Source organism: Melozone crissalis, unplaced genomic scaffold (genome assembly GCF_028551555.1).
Source record: "Melozone crissalis strain CALT ecotype California unplaced genomic scaffold, PUWL_Pcris_2 ptg000045l_1, whole genome shotgun sequence".
NCBI classification, from domain to species: Eukaryota; Metazoa; Chordata; class Aves; order Passeriformes; family Passerellidae; genus Melozone; species Melozone crissalis.
In genome coordinates this window covers 7115125-7143067 of record NW_026535823.1, presented here as the reverse complement: position 1 = coordinate 7143067, position 27943 = coordinate 7115125, and the positions used below count along the sequence as shown (strand labels likewise).

The 27943-nt window shown below is 37.3% G+C and overlaps 1 protein-coding gene across 1 annotated transcript; it reads left to right on the top strand.

The window, feature by feature from the left end:
* Positions 1-208: 208 nt before the first annotated feature.
* On the top strand, positions 209-27874 carry CCDC180 (coiled-coil domain containing 180). The gene is made up of 37 exons (XM_054286016.1): positions 209-262; positions 761-987; positions 1820-1902; positions 3090-3199; positions 3287-3415; positions 3581-3691; positions 4760-4855; positions 5091-5254; positions 5418-5537; positions 6225-6304; positions 7278-7366; positions 7817-7936; positions 8577-8750; positions 9256-9371; positions 10600-10726; positions 11139-11202; positions 11843-12087; positions 12743-12861; positions 13397-13572; positions 14646-14826; positions 15348-15494; positions 15753-15897; positions 16102-16218; positions 16631-16729; positions 17648-17761; positions 18435-18673; positions 19251-19303; positions 20072-20153; positions 21145-21216; positions 22130-22196; positions 22391-22535; positions 22897-23057; positions 23868-24005; positions 25003-25114; positions 25383-25488; positions 26025-26163; positions 27554-27874. The coding sequence occupies exons 2-37, from the start codon at positions 890-892 to the stop codon at positions 27683-27685; spliced, it is 4470 nt and encodes a 1489-aa protein (XP_054141991.1). The 5' UTR covers positions 209-262; positions 761-889; the 3' UTR covers positions 27686-27874.
* The last annotated feature ends 69 nt before the right edge of the window (positions 27875-27943 follow it).

Sequence of the window (27943 nt, the reverse complement as noted above, 5' to 3'; positions counted from 1 at the left end):
TAGTGCAAGCTGTCCCTGCCCATGGCAGGAGGTTGGAAGATGATCTAGGATGATCTTTAAGGTCTCTTCCAGCCCAAACCATTTTGTGATTTCAGGAACTTCCAAGTGAAGTGTTGCATCTCCTCTTGGCTCCCAGCTTGTGATTGCCAGTTCTTCTGGAAGCAGGCCCGGCCAGTCAGCTGCAATGAGCCACAAGTTCTCAACAGGACGGGAGTGACATGTTCACAGAGAGGAGGGCTGCAAACAGATCTTCAAGGTCAAGGTAAAAAAAGCAAAGGATTTGGCAAAAGCCAAAGGAGTTTGTTGTGTTAGTCAGTTTCCTGGTTGTTGAAATGACCCCAGGTCAATTTCAACATGTCTGGTTTTGGTTTGTTTTAGTGAAAAATGAATGTGTTATCTCCAGCATATGCTCTCCAATGTATCTACATGTGTTCCTATCTCTTTGTTGGATATCAGGTTATATTAAGTCAGAATCATAACACAGCAGTAAAACATTTAGAGGCATAGTTAGCCAGATTCAGGCATTTCTCACTCTGCTGTTAACTGTTTTGGTAACTGTAAGCAAGGCAACACCATCCAGTTACTCCACTTTCCCTCTCCGATGAAAAGATTATCCTTTTTTTTTCTCATTTTGAAAATAGCCTTAGATGAAAATGATTGTGTGTGTGGCATGTAGGGTTCATTATTTTATATTTCTCTTCTGCTGTCTTTCCCCTACTATTTTTCATTAATTATTTTGTTGCTGTTTTTCATTCTGTAGGTTTGAAGGAATTCGGATTGTTGAGATTATGGTTCTTTGAAGGCGCACTTAGCCCACCTTTTGGATGAAGGAAAGAAGACAAGAAGCTCTAAGAAGAGTAAAAAGCTCACTGTAAATAAGCATTCAGAAATGTTTGCTGATGCCATGCCATCCCCAAGTAATCAACAGAAAACATGTGTTGTAAAAACACCCATCAGTAAGTTCACAAAAACACCACAGCCAGACAGGTATGGAACAGAAGCATAAAACCCCAATTATATTTTCATAACTAAAGGTATGAAATTGGCAGATATTCACTGGGAATTAGAAACTCCTGAATTCTTGGTCATAACACTAATAATGTGCAATAGACTGTCTCCTTGCCAGATGTAAATTTAGTATAATGAACTGCTTGCTGCCCGTTGAAGTGCAGGCTAACAGACTGATATTTGCAATGGCAGGCATATTGTATGGCTTTCCTTTTAAAAAGAAATTGTCTTTGCTCATAGCAATCTAGATAGACACCCAGTCTGACACATATTTTTTAGGCTTTATTTCCAAGTAAATGGCTTACATGATGATGCAATAAGATAATGTAATGAACAAGAATGAAGTTAATGCATCCATCCTTTTTTACCCTAAGCCAGCTGCTGAATAATGATACAGGAATTCTCACTGATCCCAAGGAGAAACACAGTGCCCAAGATGTTGGGAAAAGCACTGGGCAGATAAAGGCTATTTCCACATTTCTTGCTAGTGTCTCCTTTAGAGTTCATGGGATTTTTACCTTGTAGAGCTATTCTGTAAGTCTCTGTAGTTTACAAGTTCTAAATCTAGCATGTATTTCTCTAATGCCATCCTAATAGATTTGAAGTTGGGATCTACCCAGACTTGAGTTTGTCTCAGAAGAAGCAACTTCAATTGTTTGAATTATATTCTTTAAAGTTAGAATGATGGAATGATGCTTATGTTCACTTTAATGTTACATTTTGCCAATTAAAGTGTATTATGCTATTATGTTAGTCCCTCTTCTGGTGCGTTTGTAATACAAATTGAAGCTTTATTCTCTTTCTGTTTCAGACTACCTACAACTTTTCCAGAGGCCCGGGGAAAGGTAGATGCAAGTTCAGCTGAGGAAGTCAGAGGCCTGCCTGATGTAGTTGGTAAAATTGGTTTCCCTTAATGCTTTATTTTAATTTGCATTCACAGGAGATGTGGTACATGTAACAGGTTGAGCTGAACAAGGTACAAAGTTGTGCTGGTTTGAAAATAAACCAGCAGGAGAAATTAACCCCATATAAATACCTTGTGAGAGACTTCAAATTGGAGTTACAATTTAATAGAAAGATCACAGCAAATGCAATGATACAGAAAAACTGGTTGAAGACCACAAAGTCAGAGTACAGCCTGGCACCCTGTTGGTCAGGGTTGCAGTGGTTACAGTGCTGTCAGAAGGGGTGGTCTTGTGGAAGTTCAGGTCTTCCTCTTGGTGTCCAGTGGTGCTGGTGTCCCAAGTCCCCAGACTGCTTAAATTATATACAGTGGGGTTCAGGTGGTACATCCCCCAGTGCAGGGAGGTTCTCACAATGATGTAATCACAATGGAATTATGTAGAATTTTTTTTTTTTTTTGAGTCCATGACATTCATTTCAGCTGCCCATTCTGCTGTCAGTGCATATTCAGTTCATCATGTCCCATTAGCACAGATGACAGTCACTGCATGGATGATGCTGCTGCTTCCCCAGCCGAGTTATTGTAAGAATAAAGAAGCACCACTTCACCTTGCAGGGTTTGCCTGTCTCCTTTTCACACCCAGCTTGAATCCTGAGGGTCAGGTGTGCACTGAAAACCACCCATCATTAACAGCTCATCACAAAATGAGGTAGAGGGGAGTAGAATACACAGTTTGGTTACATCCACTTTGGCATGCTTTCTCCTGCTGGGCAACAAAAATCAAGCTCAGAAATGGCCTGACACATTTTTGATGATTTGTAAGTAATTTTGAAGATGAAAAATCTTCTAATTGACAATTTCACAACTGGTTTTTTTCTATCACAGTTTATATTTAGAAGATAAATTCCAGTTTTGTTGTGATTTTTTTACATCATACCTGTTGACGTGATGTAAAAAAATTATGATTAGTTGATAGTTCCATGCTATTATCCTTGTGAAAATCAGAAGTTAATACAGGAAATTTTAAAATATGCCCTAGTATTTTTAACCTGCATTTGCTAAGATTGCACTTCCCACGGAAAGATGTTGCACACTGTGAAAGCTGCATTAACTACAGCAGTCATAGTGTAGATGTAGGGATTTATTCCAGGCTGTGGAATCATTTCTTCCTTGGCAGTTCCTGAGGAAGCAGGCAGCAGTGCATGGACGTACCTGGCAGAACGGCGGCAGAAGCGTCACGATGGGGCAGTGACCGAAATGCAGCAGGAGCTGGACTGCATTGGCAGGGTAAGGCAGGAGTTTCTAATCCAGTCTTGAGTGCTCTTCTAAGGTTGGGCCCAATATTCAAATGATCACACTGACCTACCATTATAGGAGATGGAAGCCTCTGTTTTGAATCTTCAGGAATTCCTTCAGCTCGAAGTGATGAAATCGGATGAAAAGAGTAAACTTCTGTTTGAAAAGATTGCATCTGACATGGATTTGGAAGGTTTCTCATTTGAAGTAAGGCAGCTTAGAGCATTGGCTCAACTTCAGTTACTTGTATCTGCTCTGTGTAACATCTTCTTATGGCTCACTGGAATCCTAAATTATTGGGGTTTTATTTTAAAAAATTTCTTTTATATATATTCACTTTTCAGTTAAGTTGAGAGTCGATTTGTATTGCAGGGTTTGGAAGAGCTCTGGAATATGATCCATGAGGAATCCTCAAACAGAAGGAAGTGGATTAGGGCAGTGGATGAATCCCTAAAGAAGATTGAAAGGAGTAGAGCCATGAAAGTGAGCTGCAGTCTTAATAACTGTTACTTAAGCATAAGATTGTTATTTGCTGATATAATGCTGGGTGCAAAGCAAAGAGTAGCTGGTTTCCACAGGAGTCACAGGTTTGCCAGTAGTTCTGTTGCGTGGTGATTGCTTTCTTTTCACCAATAAACTATTCACTCATTTTACAGCCACATAATCAGGAGAAGCTACTGTTTTCCTAGTTTGAAGGTGTTCTTTTCTTTCACAATTACCTATACTAAAGGTGCAGGGGATATGTGAGCTGCTTTTATTTCCCTGGAGGGTTGTGTAGGTGAAACTTTGATTTGGTCTGTTATTTTTGGGGGGCCATACCTATTCTGCAGTTGAGAAGGAGCATAGACATGACCTAGCTGAATTTTAGTTTGGGTTGGCTGGGTGTTGGTAGCAAACATGTTGCAGTTTTGTAGCCTTAAGCCTAACCTGTAAAAGTCATTGCACATTATAGGAAATGCTTGGTTACAAAAATGGATAGACTGTGGAAGAGCTTGCTGCACTGTCCTGTAGGCAAAGGAAAGCTGTTTGTTCTACCAGTGCCAGTTTCTCCTCTGTTTGTAATTCAGGTATAATGAAAAGGTCCAAGAGTATCACCAGTAACCTTTCTGTTGGATTAGTGACAGCAAACGTCAGAGATGAACACATTTGCTTTAATTTTGTGTTCACTTAAAACAGGCCCTGGTGGATTCCCTTCAGATATTTTAAAGGAATTTGGTTTTATTTTTAAATTCATATTGCAGCCTATCTGCAAAGCACTCAGTTATCACAGATATTAAAGAGAAATCAGCTGAGTAGCAGCAAAGTGGAATGTTTTAGTTATTGTTTTTATGAATTACTGAAAAAATCAGTCTTCAAGATAACAATATTTTAAAATTTACTTCTCAATCTGTGTGTCATTCAATTAATTTTAATTCACTTTAATAGATTTAGTTAATGAATCTAATGGAATTAATTTTAATGGAAAAATTGTTCATGTAATTTTTTAACTTGGGAAACTGATATTTGAGTTAACTTTGCGTTGTTGTTTTTCTTTATTCTTTTATTGCATAGATAGCAGATGTACTGACCAAGTATACTGTGAAACTGGAGGAAATTTCCTTCTTCTTGGAAGCTGATGTTCACAGGCTCATTAATGATAAGGCCATGGTAAATGTTTTACCTGGGGCAGGATAGCAGTCTGAATATTCCTAGAATGTCTTTTTTTCCCTGCTGAAAATAATTATTTCTGCCTATCAATCACTGAAATATAGAGAGATTTCTACTTTGAATGGTATTTGTTATAATTTGTATTCTTTTTTCCCTCATTTTGTGTAGAAAAAAAATTTTTTGTTTTGCGTGTTGTGTGCTGCTTCTACTCCTGGTTTTATTTTTTAATACATAGACTATAAACAGAGCACTGCTGGATAATGAGAGGGCAACTGCTAAACTGCTCTTTAATCTAATGAAATCAGAGCTTGAGAAAGAAAAAATGCATCAATTGAAATGGCAAGAGAGAGTCAAGGACTGGAAGCTCATCCAAAAGAACTGTGTAGTTCAGAGTTTCAGGTCAGAAATTTTGCAATCTTACTTTAGACAATGAATAACACAAAGTGACTGGTGTTCACTTGTGGTTTCTATAAAACAACAAGTTTAAAAAGTTATCTTTTCCTTATACATATCATATATGATATCATGCTTCCATTACACATATCTTTATTCCATCCTGCAGAGAATTTATGGCAAGTGAAGAAATACAGAATCCCCCAGCTGTGAAAATGGAAATGGAAAACATGATAAAGGAGCAGATTGTACTTAGTGAACAAAGACTGAGGGTTTTGCAGCACATTGGGTATGGCAAAAGAGGATATAGCATAAAGGAAAACAGTTCTTTCTGGAGTTTATGAGGGTCTTGGCTACAAAATGCACTTTGCTTTCTGTCAGTGTGTGATTGTTAAATTCAGCAGTAAGACAGGGTCTAAGCCTATTTTTCTACAGCTATTTTTAGTGGGAAAAATGCTTTCTTGATTTTCACTGCACCAGCTACAATAAATAGGTTGTAATCGAGGGCTAAAATGCAGGAATACAAAAGTAAATCTTACTGACATTTGAGATGTGGTAGAAATGGGCAGACAAATATGGGTGGAGAGCTAGAAGTTGGTGGGTTTTTTCTCCATGAGATTTAATTAGTGTAATAAATTAAGAGAGGAGTCTGGATAGAAATCTAACACTGCTATGTTTGAATATCCATCCTGAACACAAAAGCATTTTTGGGTGCAGTGCATTACAATATTTACAGGGAGTTTTTTTACAGTGCATGTAGACAAGGTAGATTACAGTTCCTTGTTGGGTAGTAAACAGTTGGCCTCAAACAACAACAATCTCTTTGGTTGATTTTCATTGCCAAGATGGGTGTAAATAAAATAAAGCACAGTAGTATGGATACTCTGATTCATAATTTTGTATTTTATAATAGTCTTATATACAAATGACTGGTTTGTATTTTAAGATCCTTGACTCTTGTTTCCTACTTTGATAGCACCTTATTGCCTCCAACACATACAAAATCTGATGTAAATGAATGGTACAGAACTCTGGAGAACTTAAACAAAAATATAGGTAAGTTGGGAAATGATAAAAACAGTCTGGAATTCAAGCAATACTTTCTTTTTTCCTGGGAAAGGAGTTGCTTTGAAAGTGCATGTTTGCTCTATTCTTTGTTCCACATGTTCCCACATACCTTCTCAGTTGCTTTGAGCTGGCAATAAGACCCAAAGGAGCTGCCTGTGACATCACTTTCCTTTGGCTGGTACAAACACTTGTACAGGGTGACATTTAGCAGGAACTGGCTTGGTTAGAATTAATCTGGGGAAATAAAAGGTTAATTTTGACATGGATCAGTTCTCAATCATACAAAAATACTTTTTAACTCTTGGAAAAGGAGAGGGGAAGAAGTACTGGAGGTAGTTCCTTTCTCTATGCCCCGTAGTGTGCCTATAAACAGCTGTGTGTCACATTCACATTTTCTAAAAATTCCCTTCGCCCAGGATTTTTCTCCTGGAAAGCTGAGAAGACTCAGAGAAAAAGAAAAATAATTCTTATCTCATTTGCTTCTCCTGTGTTGTGCTCACATGTGGAATGTGTTTGGAGATTGTTTACCCACAGGTGATTGTTTCATTGGATTCTGCTCTGAGTTATTTTGACTCTTCGGCCAATCAGGGCCAAGCTGTGTCGGGACTCTGGAAAGAGTCACAAGTTTTCATTGTTATCTTTTTAGCATTCAGTAAGTATTCTTTCTGTATTCTTTAGTATAGTTTAGGATAGCATTTTTAATATGATATAGTATCATAAAATAATAAATTAGCCTTCTGAGAACATGGAGTCAGATTCATCATTCCTTCCTGCCACGAGATACAATAATGTGTATTAAAACATCTTATTTGATTGGTTGTTAGTGTCACTCAGGTGTGCAGACACTGCTGGGATCTGTTCCCTCTGCTGAGATTCAGCACAGGGCCTCTGTCATGTTTCCTTTTCACACTTGCACTGTGAAATACAGAATTTTGACTGTGGTCTGTTCCATATCATTCAGACAGCCATAATGCAGAGTGTGTGGAGAAAATGCGTGTCCAGTGTGAGCTGGTCCATGAAAAATGTCAGGAAAAAGTGCAGACCTGCAAGGTGAGTGTCCCAGCTTTGGGTGTAGTAGCTGTGGTACAGTGTGTCATTACAGTAAAATGTTGTGGTGTTTGAGAATCCACCAGACACTGAGCTAACAAGTGAAATTAGTTTTTAACCTCTGTCTTATTCTGTTCAAAGAGTAACCATCTGTTTGGTTTCACAGTACTATTTGGTATTTGTACTTGAAATGTGTAAAAGTAATGAAGGGGGTGCTGTCCTGCATTTATGTGCAAGGACTCAGCCTTTCTGCTGAATCTGTCTTATCTTGGCAAAGAAATTCCACCTCTCTGCCTCAATTTCTCCCTCTGTATCAACTGAAGTGTTTACTAACAGAATGTGGGGTCTAGGAGGCTGAGTCTTTCTCTGTCCATCACAAGAAAAGAAACACTAAGTTTAGCCATGCTCTCTGAAAGTCATGCATGTCAATAATTTGCTATTATTTTCATTTAGATGACCCTGTTGGATAAGAACATTTGCCCAGCAGAAGATGTTGAAGTTGTGCATTCCAAAATGCTTCAGATGACTGAGAAACTAAAAAACAAGTTTGAAGAAGAACTGGAGCACATGGATGTATGTTGATTGCATTTATTTTTATCACTCCTTGGGATTAGTCTGTGCTTCCTGTGCTCCCTGCAATGCCTTCTGCATCCTAGGCTATTGATGTCACATTAGAAAGAGGTCCATAGGGTGACTAAACACTGCAAAGAAACAAAGTTTGATGTGGAAGAGTTTTACATGGAAGTGTTCATAATTACTGTGTTCATTATTTGTGATGTATTGTATTTTTATTATAATTTATATCTGAAATACATATGATAGAGATGAATGAGGTATGGCCCAATCTGTGAAAAGGCAGAGGAATAGATTTAAATGATCTCCCAAAGGTCTTCCAATCTGATCTTTTGTGATTCTATACATAAAAATGACTGGGAAGTTGTTCATAAAGAGACAAATTGTAGAATGTGATTCAGTGCTTTACGATGCCAGAATAAAGAAAAGTTTTGATACTCTCAGCTTGTAGAATAAAAATCCACATTCTTACTCAGTTTACTTGGATTTATTTTTTTACTCTCCACACAGAAGACACCATTTTGAATACTAGTCATGTAATAACTAGGCAGCCTTTTATCATGTAACATATCGTCTTACTCAATCATTTCACCTTCCAGGAGTTTAAAAATAACTTGTTCACTTGAATGTTTTTCTTTAGCGTGATTTTAAGGAGATGCCTAGATGGCATGAGCAGCATTGTCGAGGCTTGTCCAGCTGTGTTCAGGAGGCCATGGATATCTGGGATGTTCATCTACTCCAACTGTCCCAACAGGGTGATGTACTTGAGAAGAAAGTAGATGAATACAGATTGGAACAGGATAACATAATACAGGTATAAACATAAAAACAAGGATGTGGCATAAAGTAAAGAAAGGATTTCTTAATACAAAGAACCTTCTGGAATTCAAAATAGCTGCTGTAAAATGAAAAATATAGTATGCGACTTTTATATTGGAATTTCTACTTCTCAGTTTCATTCTATCAGGTGCATTTTTGCTTGATTCACACTGAATGGACAGTCCTGTCTTATTCTTGATATGGCAAAAGTGATAAAGATCACTGCTGCTTTCTGTACAAAGTGGCTGCAAGTTGATATTATGAGATCTTGTGCAGGTATGGAGTCTAGTTAGATGCCAAGTTCTCATAGTTAAAACAGCCAGCTTGGGGTGGCAATGTCACAGCTGTTCATTCTCTGGGAAGATCTTCATAGGTGATGAGTTTTGCTAAGGTCTTCATGTGGAATATATGTACATAACTATTTAGGATTCAAGTAATTTGATTATGGAGATTTTAGTATATACTAAATTGTTTTTACTAGCTTTTTAATATGGCCTCAGGTGCGGAAAGATAATCTTGATACAATTTTGGAAAAAATGAAAATGGCCAGCAGTGAAGAAGAGCTGGAGGAATATTTGAAGAATGCCCTTTCCTCTTTAAATCAAATTAGAACTAGGTAAGAATTTTGTATTGTAAATTTAAAAAGTAAAGCATATTTTATCATGGATGGTACTACTTAGGCCTTGTTTATGCTGTTGTGTGAAGGTATGGAAAAAGACTTTTACTTCATGTAAGAATATAAAATAATGTACATATTCAACAAGGTTAAGGCGAATAATACCCACAGTTTAAGGATGGGACCAAGAAAGACTGCTCTCATTCAAAAACCATACCACATCAGTATTACTGTGCATACCATCACATCCATGCATTATTCAGAAGGTAAAAGTAGTAGTTCAGCAATCAGAAGTTGGTCTGCACCATCACATTTTCACTCACAGACTTGATGTCGTTCAAAGTTGCAAGGACTAAGATCTTTAAATAGCCAAAGTATTTATTTTGGCAAATTCTGTTACCCTTCTTGTGATTAGGGATTTGCAACCTTAAAAACCATATAAAAATTGGTACAATAGTGTTCTCCTTGCTAAAGACCTTAGCAGCAGATGTGAAACCTGAGAGGAAGCAGCTCTGTTCCCACTCCCAGGAGGTTTTTTCTGCCTGTTAGATCCGCAGGCACATGGGAAGAGCAATATGGACATGAGGGGCAGATTCACACACCTTCACACACCTTACAGCAGGACTGTGGTTAGAGCTGGGGGTTTGATACTCTTGATAATCATTCAAACAATTTTTAAAAAGCCAGAGGTAAGAGACCAAGTGAAAATACAGTGTAACCTATCTGAGCACACACATAAATTCCCCATAATTATCTTTGTTTAGGAGACAAAGCAAATGTAAATATAAATGAAAACAAGTATGAACATTGATTCTTTTTGAATCTAGACTCAGCTGGAACCGTTAGTTTTTATTTTCTAGTAAAATAAAAATAAACCAGAACGGCTCAGTCACAGTTGAGCACAGTGCAGAACTAACATGGAAGACAGTAATTTGACCTCTCTTATGTAAGCAGTTTGAATGATTTCCCATCCAAAAGGAAGGATGTAAAAGGCTTTATTGTAAATATTTCTCAACTTTTGTACATTTATTTATTTGTAATGAACTAATCTCTAACAAGGCAGGATGTGTTTGTATTCAGTATAAACAGATCAATGGCAACATTTAGCCGAAAGGTTTTATGAGATTGATCAAAAAAGTTAGATTTAGATTTAAAGGCACTGTAGTCACACTTAATTTTATTTCTATACATACTTGAGTCTCTTAAACAGTGATCCTTAATTTGACAGGTATGAGACATTTAAGCAGATTGTAATGAATGAAGTAATGGCTTATCCAAAAGCTATTTTGTGGGAGTTGATTTCTTACAGTATATCCATCAGCCAGCATTTTAGTGTGAAGGAAATCTTCAAACAGGTAAAAAGAAAATTTCTTCTGGTTTAAAACCTTACTGCTGTATTACTTTTTCACTTTAGAGAAAATTTACATTATCTTTAAAATTCAGATTATATAAAGTGCTGTTTCAACCATTGAATAAAGTGCTTTTGGTCGAGATAGCAAAGCATTCCTCAGTCCCACACTTTTAACTCTGTCCTTGTTACAAACAGAATTTTATCAAATTCACTTGGCTTTTGAATAGAAAACTACAATGTAACACGCAGTAATTGATTTGAGTGTTACAGGTTCTTTAGCAAGTGAGTATTCTACTCAAGACTATCATATCTTTTTGAAATAAATACATTTTGAGAAGGGATATGGATTTCTTAGAAGAAAGCAAATCTATATTTTAAAATGGTGCGGTGGATGTTTTTTGTTGTTTTGCTTTTAGAACTTGCAAGGCACTACAGACTCCACAGTTGAAGATCAATATAATACATCAACAGTCCAAACAGGTATTTCTGCTTGGTTGTTTTTCAATCTGTATTTCTTTGGATTGTAACCAAAAGAACTTTGCTTTAACTGTAAATAAGTAGTTGAGGCTTCAGAAGGTCAACATATGGTGGAGCAGCAAGCTGAGAACATCATGCAAGGAGAGAAAGGAGAGGAAAATCACAGTGTGTCCTGAGTTGGAAGGGACCCATAGGGATTGGGAAAGTCCAACCCTTGGCCCTGCCCAGACACCCCAACAGTCCCACCCTGTGCATCCCTGGGAACATGGTCCAAATCCTCCTGGAGCTCTGGCAGCCTTGGGGCTGTGCCCATTCCCTGGGGAGCCTGGGCAGTGCCCAGCACCTTTTGGGGAGGAACCTTTTCCTAATATCCAGTCTAATCCTCCCCTGGCACAGCTCCAGGCATTCCTTGGGTCCTTGTTGAATTGAGGTCCTGTCCCTGGTCAGAGATCAAAGCTGCCCCTCTGCTGCCCTTAAGAGGAGCTGCAGCTGCCAGTGTGACCTCAGTCTCTCCTCCAGCTGAGCCAAATGCCCTCAGCCACTCCTTGAATGGTTTCCCCTCCTGAAGCCTTCACTATCTCTGTGTCCCTCCTTTGGAGATTGCTCTAATAGCTTTATGTCTTTCTGACATTGTGGCATCCAGAACTGTCCCCAGGGCTTGAGGCAAGGACATCCCAGCCCAGAGCAGAGCAGGATGATCACCTCTCTCAACTGGTGCCAGACGATAGGGACAGTAGTAAAAAATCAGCTGGAGAAAGAAAGCTAACAGAGAAACAGGTGATCAGGGCACAGGAAATTGAAGAAACAGAGGAAGTAGAAGATAAGAAGAGTATTCCTCATGAAAGTGAAGAAAATGAGCCTGCAGAAGAGGGACTAAGCATTACACAGGTAAGTGAGCAGGAGAATAAATTTGAAGGTGAAGGCAGTCTTGTCCAAAATAAGGAGGAATAGGAAGTCTTTTTGCTGAGAATGAGTAGAAAGTCCTTTTTTGCTTAGTTTGCCTACAAAGCACACAGGGCTTTAGATACTTTTATGGGAAAATGGAGTGAATAAAAGAGTTCACAACCATTCTTTTGGATCTTATACCCTCGTAGAAACCCTTTGCATAATTTTTTTAAATCTGTCTTTCATCACAGCCAGTGGTGAATGTCTTCAGCTAAGTATTTGTACCTAAGTATTAATTTTTCAGTTTCCATGAATTTATTACCATAACAAAAGCCTTTTAAAACATTGTTAACTCTGCCTATGTCTTGCAGGCATATAAATATATTTATATATAAATATATAAATAAATATATAAATATTGCCAGCATTGTGTAAATGTCCAGATTGAGAATGAGAACATTATTCTAAATATCCTTAGTATTCTTATGCTTGCTGATGCACTGTTGATTCTATGTTGATACCTTTAAAACTAATGTGATAATTTCCAACAATTTCCCAGTAAGTGTCCAAGAGCAGTGAGGGATAAAGTGCTGAAATTGCCACGGAGGTTTTTTCCACTGCTAGTGGAAATACTTACACTGTTCTTGGACTTGAACAGGCAGGAAAGACTGACATCACAGAGAGTTATTTTACAAAATATGAAAAAGAAGAATCACTTCCCATGTACCTGAAATATGTACTTATCACAGAAGCCATGTTTGTTGAACTAAAAGAAAGGTGAGCCAAGAACAATTTCTGTTTGTTCTTTCTCTTTATGTGATGGACAAATTTCAGCTGTTTAGAAGAAACATTAGACTAGAGAGGCAAAAGTTATCAAATTATTATTATATAATCAGATATTTATATAGTTAGATTTTTAATTATAAAATTATAATTATACAATTATTATGTTATTCCACTTGTTAAATTGATATAAATATGAGAAAATATTTACATTGCTTTGTATCCATGGCTGTGAAAGTACCACAGAAACATTAACCTTTACAGAAAATTCATATTTTATGGAAAATTATTTAGTGAGAAAACATATTACAGAAAGACAAGTAATTTGCCCAAATTCCCTGCCATGAAGGTGAAATGCCTGATACTCAGTAGTAAGCAGCTAGCTCAAAAACGCTACCAGTATTGTGCAAATGGTACGCAAACAGCACCCTCCTATATCCAGAAGTTGAATTCTTAGAAATAATATATTCAATAAATTCTTATTCATTCTGTACTATTCCTCACTGTAATATTTCTTTTTCAATCACAGGATTCGCCTCTGCTTCTTTGAACACTTGGAGAAATGGTTTGCAGAATCCTTGTCCAACTCCTATGTCCTTGTATCAGCCAAGAAAGAGGAGCTGAATTCAATACTCCTGCTGCATCTTAAATTGCATCAACAAAAGCAGCAGGAGATACAGACAAACATCTACCATGTTCGAGCTGGTATTGACGTTTTTTTGTTTTCTGAACATCACCTGTCTTCATTTAGAGATGGTCCTAAGTGGGCCAAAACCTGTTTCAGCAGTAGTTGACTCAGTTTTAGAGGACAAGAGAAAGCAGTTGAGTGTCTATGAATTTCTAGTATATTATGCTACTCACATATTTTTTAAATGACATTTCTATAGCTCTTCTGGTTTGTGCTGTGGTATGTTTGGAAAAATACGCAGCAGCGCCTTAACAACTGGATTGTAGATGTTGAACATTCTATTGTCAATGTTTGTGAATTCTAATCCAACTTGAAATTATTTAACAAGAGTTAGTGGTGTGCAAAAAATATTTTAAAAAGTGTTGCAGAAAAAGAAATTAGCAAGTTGAGAGAGCCAAAATGTCAGGGTGAGAAAACATGAGAGGGAGGATTTAATTCTGATATATCACTGAGCAACTACAGAGCATCTTCTAATCTTCCTGCATTTTTCTCACCATAAAAACCTGAAGTGTTCGGTTTTTATGGTAAGAAAAAATATTTTAGACAGGTTTGTTGGTCTTTAACATATAAGTTAAAAAATTCTTCGTTTGGAGAGTAGGCAAATAATTTTTCAATTTCCTTTTTTCTGCAGAGAGGACAGGTTCTTCTTCTGGTAGCTTTCTTGAGGTGATTGGCTGGTTCTTGATTTATGCAGCTATCATTCCAGAAGAAATACCAAAACTGATTTTTTTCCTTTCCATCACAAAACCAAGGTTTTTTCCCATTAAAAAAATATAACCTTTAGTTTTGTTACAAGACTGGCAACAGAGAGATAATGGAGATGTCAGCAGTGACCAAAAATTAAGGAAAAAGAATGCTTAGAGCAAACAAGAGGCATTTGTGGTTTGAATGGTTTAGGAGCTGTTAAGGATTTCACAGGAGAAAAGTCAAAGAAACCAAACTGAATATATTTAATTTGTATATTTTAGCTACTATGAGCTCTGTCTTTGTTTATTTTGCTGCTGCAGTTGATCACAGGTTAACTGGGCATTGTGATAGCTCACAGTAAAGAGGAAATAATGTCCCTATTGTAAACTTCCTTTCTTCTCAGCGAAGCTGTCACTTCACAAAGAGAACCTTGAGTGCCACTGTAAAGTGCTGGCAGAAAGCCTGGAAAAGGAGAAAGCTGAATTCCTCAAATTTTCAGACCAGCTACAGAACCTCAACAAAAATTTTCATTCCCGAGTCCAAAACTTGGAGTATGACTTGCTCCACGCTCCTGTGACTGGGCAGTAAGTGTGCCACTGCTGTTGCTGTGAATCTGCCTAGTTAATTACTCCTGATTGCTGTCTGAGATGTTTATGGTTTGCATTCTGAACCTGTTTTGTGTGTCATTGCTCTTCAATGAAGACTACTTCATAAAACTTAAAAACGTAAAGAGTTTCATACTCTTTCCCTGAAGAAATTAAAATCAGGACTGAACACATGGAAATTCTCATCTCCTTTCAAAGTTTTGGCAGTCTTTAAGTAGAAGAGGTGTTTCGTCTGTTTAGATTTTATCCAGTTTACTGAATGTGCACAGTAATACCAGTTGACTATTTGTTTTTGACGAGAAGTGCCCAATAGTATCAGCTGTTGCTGATATCTTCCATGGGTTCATCCAAACCATCCCAGCTCAGGGAGTTGCTCTGAGAGTCATAAATCACTTTGGAGTCCTCAGGTTTTTTCATGTCTTTACAGCCAGAACTTGCTGAATCATCCTGTATGTTCCTCTTCAGACAAGTTTTCTCTGTTTTTTATTATTTGCTGTTAGGTCAGTTTCTTCTAGCAATAATCTGGAATCAGAGATCCACAACCAGCTGGAATCAATCAGGATTACTGTGAGAAGTTACCAGCAGCACTTGGAGGAAGCTTTTGGAAAATTAAGGGATTCGAATGTGGATTTTCTCAAAAGTTGCAGGTACATAGATTTCATGGAAGTGTTGTTTATAAATGGTGACCTAGTTCTGGGAATCGGTGTTTGTTGCATAGGCAGAACAGTAAAAGTAAAGTTTATTTTGTTATTCATCTAGTTTCCTATTTAGAAAAAGAAATGTATCTTGTTAAACCACAATTATTATGCTGTTTTCATCACATTTGTGTTGTTTCAGGGCTGCTTAACTAAAATGGTCTTGGAGTAAAATGACTCGCAGCCAATTGTTTATATGTTTGCTTTCAGATTATTTTCAGAGAATGGTGACTTTACATCTGAGGAGGTGAAGTTTTTCAACGAGTGTCTACAGAAAGAAAGTAAACAAATTGACTTGATTGAAAGTTCAGTCAAGAAAGATGTGGAGCAATTAAAGTCGAGCTGCTTGAATCAGGTATGCAGAATGATATTATTTCAAATTATGTTTTCTGTTGACATATTTGATACAATTTGCAGTCAGCCTGCTTTCAGATTAGAACTGTCAGTCTGTCCTGTTTGGCAGTCACGTGGTGGAAAAAATTGGTAGAACGGCAAGTTCTATCATTTGAGTTTTAAAAAGTGAAAAATTATCTGTCTTTTGTTTCTGACATTCTTTAAGGCTAATGAACTTCTCAAGCAGTGTGGAAAAAAGTTTGCTTCTCTATCTCTGAGCCGAGCCTTTATGGAGAAGGTCCATCAATGTTTGAGAAAGATGCGACAGCAAATCAAATCAGAGGTACAAACAGGAACATCAGAACTTTGCTTAAATTCAGTATAATAGTTTTCTTTTATACTTTTGAGGAGATTTTGGCTGATTTCTTAGTGGACAAATATTACATAATTTTTAATGTTAATTTAAGACCAGTTTTCTGTCACTATTCACTTAAAAAAATTATTTTGAATACTGCTGCAGCTGTGCTGGAACACTATGGCCTTGCAGCACATTGAGTATGTACATCTGAATTCACCAATATTTTTGTGTGCTGCAGCTGCTTTTGTGAATTACTGTTTTCAGCTTCTCCTCTGAGTACCAGGGATTTTTAACCAGTTTTTTTCAGTGGTTCTAATGATTTGAAAGTGGAGCCTCTGAAATTCCTGTGAATGGAGATTTTACTTTTCCAGTTTCTTAAAGTTTGCTTCTGCTTTAGGTAGCAAATTCCAATTTGCAGTCAGTCACATTAAAGTCTTACCTGGAAAAGATTCAGCAGAAGAGAGATGCTTATGTTCATTCTACTGCAGATAAAGAAGTAAGTTCTAATCAGGATGTAATGGTATTTAATTTGACTTGCTATTAATTGTTATTAATTTAGTATAAACTAATATTTTCAAGAAAGACTTATGTTTCCTCATATTTGGGGTTGGGCAGAAACACAGAATTTTTGTTCAGAAATTCAGCTGGAATAGAGTTAATATCTTCTCAGTAGCTGTTGCAGTGCTGTGGTTTGGATTCAGAATGAGAATGGTGTTGATAACTCAGTTTTTGCTAAGTTCTGTTTATCCTAAGCCAAGGACTTTTTTTTCCTTGTCTCCTGCTCTGTCACTGAGGAGGTTCACAAAGGAAACTGGGAGGGAGCATAGGTGAGACAGGTGACCCAAACTGGCCAAAAAAGGGATATTGCAGCCCATGGAATGTCATGTCCAGTTTATAAACTGGGGGAGTTATCTGGAAGGGCCATTCTGGCCCCCCAGGAAGGGAGGTCTGGCATTGGTCAACAGGTGGTGAGCAATGGTATTGTGCATCACTTGTTTTTCACTTTTTATTATTATTATTATTATTATTATTATTATTATTATTATTATTATTATTATTATTTACCATTATCACTGAATTTCACTTTATTTTAAATTATTAAATTGTTCTTAACATAAAAGTTTTCCTTTGATTCTCCTCCCTATGCCACCAGGGCAAGGAGGGTTGAGCTGTGTGATGCTTCATTTCCAGCTGGGTTTAAAACCACGACAGTCCTTTTTGGACAGTCAGTACCTGTTTTCCTGTTTGCCAAACCAAAACCTCAGCCTCTTATACAATCTTGTTGCTTCCATGTATGTGTACATAAACTGGTGACAGAACAAAGGCAAATAATATTGTTTGCAAGAGTCAGCATGTGTGAAAAGGTTAGAACAGTCAGTTTAGTAAATACCATCTGTTTTATCATATCTTTCAGGCTTTAACCTCTGAAGAGTTGTATGCTTTTGCCAGAGAGATGTTGGAAGAGCTGGAAAAGAGGAGCAAGTATCTTGATTGTTTTGTAGTAAAAGCAAATATCCCACCTGCCACTGTAAGACAACTTTCACATTCTCTGTATTTTATTTAATATTGAGAGAATTTTCATATGTACATGTTTCAATGGCTTTTCACATTTTGTGCTTTCAGTTCTCAAATGAAAAAAGAATCAGCATTATGCCAAGGTGTCAAAGGCACTAAGATTAGGATAGCCCTTTTTTAGAGGTTGAGTAAATCAGCAAGTTTCCAAAATGCTGAAGAGATACATGGCATTGCAATGAGTTACCCAGTTCTTCACAAGAGTTTGTTTTCAATGTGTAGCACTGTTCAGAAGTACATATTTCACAGGTTTCTTTAAATTATTTTTTTAAAAAATCCCAAATGTGTCCTGAAGGGATTTTGTTTTTATCAAACAGGTTGTGTTTTCTTTCCTCCCTTTTCTGGAAAGTCTGTCTTTATTTTGTAATCTCAGTGGATCATTGTTTTAAGACTATATCCTTAAGTACTGTTTATGATTATTGTGAGAACCTACTTTTAACTGCTTTGAAGTGTTTTAGAGCTGAATAGCTGTAACAACATTGCTGTTAGAATGACAAAAAGTTTATTTCAGCCTGTGAGCAAGATATTGTCTGTTTAGAAAATCTGCTCTAGTAGTCAGTCATTACATGGAATGCTTTCACTTACTGCCTGCTGTGGTCTACAGGGCTTCATTTTTCTTCCCATTTCAGGAGGCCCTCACCACTCCTGGCACAGATTGGACATTGCAGGAGCACTCAGCCACTCCTGACGTGGATCGGAGGTCACAAGCTTCCTTTGCTCCTGCTGTTCCAAGGGACAGTCTCAGTTCTGAGAGCAGAAGGATGGTGATGGGACTGGATCCTGACAAATTCCCTTTGTTAAATCCAAGTGGAATGGGTACATCAATATTTGATGATTTGGCAATAAAAGTTATTGGAAATTTAGCTGGGTAAGTACTTTATTTATATTTTATTTTATATTTTCTTTGCCCAGAACTAGTGAATTGACTGGTCATAGGTAATACTACTAGGTATTTCCTAATCAGTCTAAATTTAAAAAATAGTCTAGGTGAGATTGCTTTCTTTTTAAATCCAAGATTTCTCATAGCCAAAAATACCCCTTTGTGAGTGACATCTAGTATACAATGATAAATTTTAGGTATTTTATTTTTGTCTTCTGGAGCCTTATTTTAGTTCAAAGTGACTACCTGCTACATAATAGACTGAATATGCAAAGTGTAAAGTGAAGAGTGTGACAAATGTTTGATTTCCAAATAGTATTTGAATGCAGTTTTGCTTGTAGAAATTCCAAAATTCCAGTTAAATAATCAGTCCTATGAAATTACTTCTATATACACTGTCAGTTGTAAAAGTAACCCTATCTTTTAAATATGATCTCAGAAATTTAACTCATTTAGCACATGATAGGGATAGAGAAATTGCCTAGTTTGCTATATAATACAGTATAGAACATAAAATGACAGGATATGCAGTAGTACTTAGCTCTTTTTTTTTTTTTCTTTTCAGATTTGACCCATCAAAAAAATACCGAGACCTAAATCGGGGGAAAAAGATTCCAGGTGTGCCTGTATTTCTTTTAATATTTTCTTTTCATCTAAATTGCAGTTCCTGGCATTTTATTTCACAGGTCTAGCATGGTCCAGGCCAGTGGCTTCTATGCTAGGAACTCTGAGATAGTTTTTTGTTGTGCTTCTCAGCTCTTTCCCTGAACATCTTTATTTAGATAAAGATGATTTTGGGCTCCTAAAGTGATGAAAGCTGCAGAATGAGATAATAATATTATAAAGAGTGCCTGTGTTTGTGATAGCAAAAGGGAAATGGGTTAAAAAAAGAAGCAGAATAGGAATCATGAAGTATATAGGGAATCAGGGATCCTTCTCACACTGTGTCATCATCTACTCAAAGGTGAGAGGTAATCCTAGATGCTCCCTACCTAGTGTTCCCATTTCCTCATCTCTCTTCTGCAGACTTTGACATTCCAAAGCCATTTCCAAAGCTTTCACATCTGCAAGTCCCCATGACCACCAATACTGTGAATGTAACCTATTCATTCTCTTTCTTTCCCTGCCTCCAATTTACTTTAAATCTTCTCCATCTACCATGTATTTTCTGTGACATTCCTGGGACCTTTACTGCTGTTGCCACTTCTGAGTTACTTCAGGTTACTGTGTGACAGAAATGATTGCTCCTGTAGTTGTCCCCTCCATCTTGTAAGGATATGTTACAGAAATAAGAATACAAAATACATATATACACAAAAAGCACTTCAGTTGGCATTTGTGCAACATTCTTCTTTCCTTGTTGACTATAAGCTGTTCTTCCCCCAGGAAAGAAGAGGGTATCTGATGCACATTCTCAGAAGTCTTCTAGCAAGAGGTCATCTCGGGATGAAACCAAGAGAAAAAAAAGGTGCAACCCCTAAAAGGAGAAATTGCACTTTAAATATTCCTATGCAAGAATTTACCTAAACTTTGTCTAACCATTGGAAGACTCTTACTGCTTGTTTGTATAGCCTTCTTTCCATCTGCTGCTTATCACTTGGAATCTCTTACCTGTTTATGTCCCCATGATCAGCTTTGAGGGGCTTTTCCCCCCAGATTTTGACTGGAAAAATATTATTCTTCTCCTTCATCTGGTGCTGTTTTCTATTTTGAATTTGTTGAAATATAGACTAACTCTTAAATCAATGTGGCTAAATTTTCAGGTGTGACTCAATGGTTTGTCTTCAGCTTTGTCCACAGATTGATGAAATGAGCTACTGTAATAGTGAAAACAAAAACTTTTTGAACAAGTGAGAGTTTAGAAGAGAATTCTGAGAATCTTTTTCCATCAAAATACTGTCTTTATATTGTCATGGTTTGGGAATGGTATTCCCAATTTTGTTCTCCCAGTAAAACATTCCAAAACCTGTGCTGCTTGCTCACTCCCCTTTCCCTGAAGCAGCTGGAGAGGGAAAATTGGAGCACAAAAGGTGAAGATAAAGTTGAGATAAGAAGAATTTATTAGAAACAGCAGTGAGATTAAAAAACTAATAGTAACAGCAGCAATGTAAATAGCAAAGTGTACAAGACAAGCAAGTGATTCACGTGTGAATGCTCACCATGAGGAAACCCCTGAGACTGCCACCACATTCCCCAAGAGCAGGGACCCTTCCAGCCACCTCCACAATGATGAGAGGTAGATAATGACCTCCAGGTCCTGGCCATACCCCCTCCTGGCTGCTGCAGAAATTAACCCTGTCCTGACCAGAATCAGGACACATAGAATACTGGTTCTAGAGTTAGGTTTTTTCCAATTTTTCTCCAGTTTCATGTCTGTCATATGACTGTCTAGCTCAAATCATCAGCTAGAGATAGAAAACGCTTGTGGATAGTTTCAAATTAATGTTTTTCCTTTCCAGTGAAAAAGGCAGAAAATCTCTTACCAAGGACGATAGATCCCAGATATTTGGAAAGAAGCCTACAGAGTCTGAGTAAGTAATGTATTTCCAGAACAAGAAGTGAATCTATAAAAACCTTCTATGTGTTTATAGAGGTATATTCTATATACCCTGCATGTATCTATGTATCTGTCTATGTATCTATCTATCTGTCTATCATTATGACTTAGAGTTCACCATTGAATTTTGAGGTATTTAGCCTTGATTTTTATAGGTCAGAGTAGTTCCAGAGCAGTTCCTTTTTGCAGTGTAATAATAATGAAGATGTAAGGCATCTGGTTCATTCTGTCTAATGTCTGAAGTGGAGGTCTTATTGGAGCCCATTTTGTACATTTATAAGAAGTGGGTGAGGAATGTAAAATAGCCTCTCTTTCAATTATTTTCACACCTAAGAAGACAAATACATTTTAAATCTTTATTCTTGTATTCTGTATTTATTGGAATAAGCAAGGTTCCATTCCCCTTCTCTAAGAAAATTATCTATTGTTTCTTCATATGTGCAGCTGTAGACTGGAGAACTGAGATGTTTTGTACATGCCATGCAAAACTATTGAAATTAATGCTTAAGATGTTTAAGTGTTTGGGAATTTTATTCTATAGTGTTTCAAAATGGTTCCAGTAAACAGCTAGACCCACCTTAAAATATTTTTGCTTTATCTAAAATGCATGGTAAGCTCTTTGGGCACAGGAATTTGGCTAAGATTGCTTTTTTATGACAGTGCTCTCCAGTGAGCAATTACAATAGCCCCTTGTCCTGGCTGCATATGAAGAGAAGCTATGCTAATGTGGGGGAAGGTTCTTAGGCATTCTGAACATTGGTTTGTGTATGCTCTGAAAAATGTACTAAAATTAACCTGAACAAAATACTTGAAAAACAGTGAATATTGACAGTATGATTATTTAGCAGTGTGATGATATTTTAAAATTTTTGTTTGTTTGTTTTCAGTACTTTTAAGGGGATTATTTTGAATATTCTCTGGAATGGTAACAACACCTTGCTCTGTCTTGGTGAGGTAAGGAAATGTCATGTTCTTTAGTCAATTCTGGTTTCATAGGTGTGCTACTGTGTCAGAGAGATTATTTGCTTCTTTCAATATTTGGTAGACTGTCCAGAAATTTTCTTTTGTTCTCCTTCTGTTATTTACCTACATATGATGTGTTTAAACGTGTTATCAACCTTTTTCTGGTTTATCTTTCCCTTCTGCAGGAGTTCTATGGAGACAAGAAGAATCCTTACTTGGGAATGCTTGAAGATCTGCCAGACACATTTGAACATTGGGCAGACATGATCAGAGTGAAACTACTGTCATACCAAAGGCAGACAGATGATTACTACAATTTTTGTCTTGGGGGTAAATTCATTCAGTTAAGACTTGCATTTTCTTGTGTATGTAATTTTCATGTGTATATAAGGTGAAAATGCCAGTGACCAAGAATTACATTGTTGTCGTAATCCATCACACTCAGTGGAAAAACTCCAGTTGACTTTACTGGAAATTGAGCCAGTATTCTTTTTGTATGTTTTATCAGCTACAAAAATTGTAGCAAAGGGCAATTGACTAAGTTAAAAGACCTGTCCAAAGTCACATCTTTGAGCAAGTGTATGTTTCTCAAAGCATTGCGCCTGGAAAAAGGAATGTCAGGGACACAATCTCTGGGAGAGAAAATTCCAGGCTGTTTGTGTCACATGCACACCCTGTCTTTTCCAAAAAGAATTTCAGGATCAGCTGAAGTGGTTTGAGGAGGAGCTCTCTTCTGTTTCCCAACTGGTTGTGGAAAGTCTTTTAAAAGAACACGAGCAGAAGCTCAGCTCTTTTACTGGGCATATTCAGGATCTCTTCAACAGACAGCTGAAAGATTGGGAAGATATGAAGGTATGTACCATGAACATACTAGAGTGCTTTATAGTGTAACCCATGGTAAGTGCATCAGAGTGATAACATTTCATTTTTCTCATTCTCACTGTTTGCTTCATCACTCTCTGCTGAGCTGACCACAGAGTTTTCTGTGTTTGCACTTAGTCTGCTTAGTTCTCCTGGAAGCTTTGGATTTTGTGGAACTCTGTCCCTTCTCTCCCAGCTTCCAGCACTGAGCTGCCTCTTTCTGATCTTCTCAGCTCTGCCTTTCATCTTACACTTGGATTGTCAACTCTGTGAGGGCTGTGACCTTGGAGTATGGCCAGACAGCTCCTACTGTGTGGGTGAACTCCTCTGTAAAAACTGTGATGGAGGGATAATGAAATACTATATTTATCATCATCCATAAAAGAGGCATATTTTGTCAAATAATATCAGAACTGAGAACAGAATCATAATGGAGATCACGCAGAAAATACTAAAGTGTCTTGAGATTGTTTCTGAGTATTAAGAATTAGGTAAAAATTACAAATATAGAGATGTAAAAATTACAAATATAGAGATATAAAAAGTACTTTATTTACCACATGGTAGAAGAGATGATTTTTTATTGAAAATAAATCCCAAAGTGAGACCAGAGGCCAGCAGACAGGCAATTTGGTGCATATTGCACTGCAAAGCTTATATCCAGACAGCCAAGAAGTAGCTCCATTTTCCTTGTCTTTCTGAATGCCTTTATAGAAAATGTTTGCGGTTTACTTCTTCCTTTTTATGACTCACAGTATGTTCTTTACTGAAGGCATTTCTTTCTTACCTACTTGCTTAAAGACTATGCACCGGAGAAAATTACATTACTCCCTGGGACACCCAAATAACTCCCTTCAGCTGGAGGCTTTGTGCCAAGAGGAAATGAAAAGGCAAAAAGATCAAACTGATGGTGTTCACCTCAACACAAAGATGCTGCAGGTAATTGTAAAGCCCCTGCTTAATGTGAACTTAAATGTTTTATTTGGAAAGAAGGGTATATTTTGGATACATTCTTCCTCCCCATCCAAAGGAAACTTGAAATTTTTTGCAGTTTTAAGCAATCCTGTTCATATATTGCTAAACTTTTAAGTGGTATATTGTCAGCATTAGATCAATATAGACATAAATATATCTGCACACATACAGCTGCTTAGATACATTGTGGAACTTATTGATATTTTATATCATTCATAGAATCTACTGGCTGTGAGCTTAATGGTGGGAGGAGTATTGGCTGTGGTGGTGACATCCTCTAGTTAGTTATCTTACCTCCAGACAACAGATTCCTGGAAGGGTTTCTTCTCTGTGCATTTCCTTAGTGCAAATAATGTCACTTTTCTACATAAGATTAAGAACTGAAATAAGCTGAATCTACAGGAGAGATTCAGGAATCAAAATACTTTTCCCCCTTTGCCCCCTGGGTTAATTGAAGGTTGGTTCCCCAGCATTAAAGCCTGTTGTTTTGTTCTCTCAGGCCACTTACTCCAAATTCTACACTGTCTGAGAGAAGTGATATTTTTAATTCCATAGTATGTCCTTCTACTCCTAGCTCTGCATACAGACACAGAAACACAAATACCTGATTGAGAATAACACCTTGGCTAAGCACTTCCACCCAAAGTACTTGAATTCCAAAATGATCTTCTCTTTGGCTAGAAGCTGTTTTTATCATGTTTAACCCAAATGTGTAACTACTAGGTACCTGTACTCAAAACTCTACAGTTTTTTGATCTTTACATCATCAGGCAATGTTAAGAATACTGCAGAGACACTTTAAGACCCTTTTATGTGCAGCTTTGAGCCTTATGTCTGTTATCTGCAGCTGCTGCAGAATGCCAGGGTTTGATATTTGTGTAGTCTTTCAGAGCCAAGTTAAAAGGAGAGGAGATCCAATTATCAAAGGAATTCCTCTCACTTGTCTTCAATGTTGCAACAGGATTGTGCTGCTGAATGTGCTCAGAGCTTTTTTTCTGCACTGGCTGCCCTGACTGAAAAGCTCCTGTTGGAACAAGATGATACCATCACTGTTGATGATGTAAAAGCAGCAGGTAAGAAAAGAAGAGATTGCTTGTTCTGGCCTCCTCTCCCTTGTCAAAGATTGCAGCAGTCTGTCCCTAGGAAGAGGAGGCCATCTTAATAGGCCTCCTCTAATCTTTGACATTAAGATTATTTGATTGAAATGAAAAGATTTGCAAAATAAAGTATGCAAAGCTATTTCTTGAGTGTGAAGAGCATTGAGCTGCACAATTATTCCAAAAAAGTTGTGTTCCTCACATTGTTTTGTTTCTGCTGAGCATATCTTCTGTTACCTCCCAGGAACTGAAATACCCACTGAGAAGATGCCAACTTTAATGTGCCGTAAGCAGTCTGAACTTCCTCCAGGAACCTCCAAAGTTCAACAGTCAGTCAAACGAGGAAGGAGGTAGTGTTTAGAGATACTAAACACTGTTCTGTCAAATTCCTCTGCTCTGAACTCATAACAAGCCCTGTCCTGATCATTTTCTCCTGCACTTGTTGAAACTGCAGCTGATCATTAGTAATGTCATTGAACTAGTAATGGGCTAGTTGGAGTGGGTAATGATTTTAAAGAAAGAATTGCAATAGATCCAAATAAAAGTGAGTTACATATAGTATTGCAAAACAATACCATGTCACTGCTATTGCTGTGCCACTTGTTTGTCACTAGTTATCAATTCATTACATTCACATCTATGAATTGTCTGTGTATTGTCATTTAGAAGAAATTAATTCTATATTGTGGAGAGATCCTGATGCTTTCAAAGAACAGGTAGTTGTACTAAACAAAGACATTTTTAGGGTAAACCTTTAGTGGGAAAAAAATTTAAATTGATCTTTGGCACCTTAGTACAAGCAACATGACTTAATATGATCTGTTTTCTAACTTCTTTTAACATCTTTTCTCATGTGTTTGTTTTGGTTGGTTTGTTTTTTTTATAGGTCTTGGCCAGGAATACCTGAGACTTCTGTTCCTGACACTCCAGACTATATTCTGTGCCCAGGAACTGCATCAGTTTCAACAGCTAAGACTACCCTGGGCCATCTGGCAGTGGTGGATGCAAGACAAGCTGCATACGAGGTGCGTCTGTGGGGAAGAACTCTTGAGTGGGCTGCTGCTGTTGTGGGTTTGGTTTTTTAAAAAGACAATTACAGAATCTTAGTTGGGTGTAAGTTTTTAAAGTACGCAGTGTTTGCAGATCTTAAGGCCATAATATCTATGTGAAGGAATCCTTTCTCGTGTCCATTTCTTTGTGATGCTGTCTGAAGCAGACAAGGTTGGTTCCTCATGGAGTCTTCTCATTCCATGATATGATAAAAAGAAATGTTTTCAGCAGAGAAGCATGGATGATGTCAGAAACAGGACACTGCATTTTGCAGCATCATAGTTCCAAAAGCAGCTCTGCCCCAGTGCTATTGCAGTCCTGCTTGTTTTCCCTCACCTTTCTTTCTGAAGCCTTTAGCTCCAGCCTTAGATCACAAAAGCTGATTTTCCCATAAAAGATGAAGAGTTGTAAAATATTTCATACCTATCTTATATCCACAACTATCACAGATGACTGTTTCCACCATCAAAATAATCACTCTTTCTTCACTGAGTCTGTTAAAAGAATGCAGACAACTCTGCCTCTGACTGGAACAGACAATGGTTCTCAAAACAGTGGTGCTCAGCAGTTAGGAGAATATTTTTATGTTAAATCACTTGGAGATGTCTTTATGCATCTGACCTGGAAGTAATTGTACTCCCACTGAACCAAATTAACTTTTAAAAAATACCTGGTTTTAATAGGAGAATGTAAAATATACTGTCAATGATGGCAAATGCCATCAAAACTATCAATTTGCATGTATGTTTTATGCATCTAGTTCTGGTGCCCAGGAACCTGATTACAGCACAGATTTGAAGGGAATGTGGTTGTTTGGATACAAATGGTTGGATAAAAGGATTGGATATAGAATTCACGCACACCACAGGAGTATTTTCCTGCATGTGTGTTGCATTAAAAATACAGTACTTTATGTTTTGCAGCATGGACTCTTAAAGAATATTAAACTGCCTTGAGGTTTTTATGGTAGTCTACAAGTTTCTGTCTAGAGGAAATAACTTTTTAGCAGTTTCGTAATAGCTCAGTTCATACCTTTGAGTTAAAAAGTTCCAGCAAGAGCCTGAGTGCATCCTGTGTTGTCTTGAGAGAAGGCAACTCCTTACTCTTAGGAACTAATGGAAGTGAGATGAAGGTCTTGCAGCATTTTAGCAAAATTTAAATATTGCTGATAATTCAATTTCAGAAGTCTTTAAAAGGAACACAGAAGGAATAGTTAATTATTCATATAGTTCTGTTGTCAAAGGCAAAAAATAAATGGCCTCTATGCAGTCTTTGACACAATGGATCAGGACCTGGACATAGGCAAATAAAATGATATTTCTTCACTACTAATTTTGTCCTCAATTGTTGGGATTTTTTATACAGAAATACAAAAGTAAAGTTGAACAGCTGTTTGCCCAGATCAAGGAAGAAAGTGCAGCTCAGCTGCTGGCAATTCAGCGTTGGAGTGATTGGTGGGAACAATCTGTCCGGAAGATAAAGAGACTCTACATCTGAGATCAGTCACATTTTGCTGAGCTTTGTTGGTGTAAATTGACAAATTTGTATGAATGTCACTGATATTTTTTATCTTATTAATCTGTTGCATTGAAAGACGCTACATTTTGCCTTTTTGTTTGTTTTGCCATGTTACCACTTGTTTCTTCATATTCAGTCTTAAGACTACTACTATGCTCCTCTTTACATAACCACCTAGTTTGGCTTACAGTATCACCTGTTACCATTCACATGTGTTTGTGCACATGAACCCTCTGT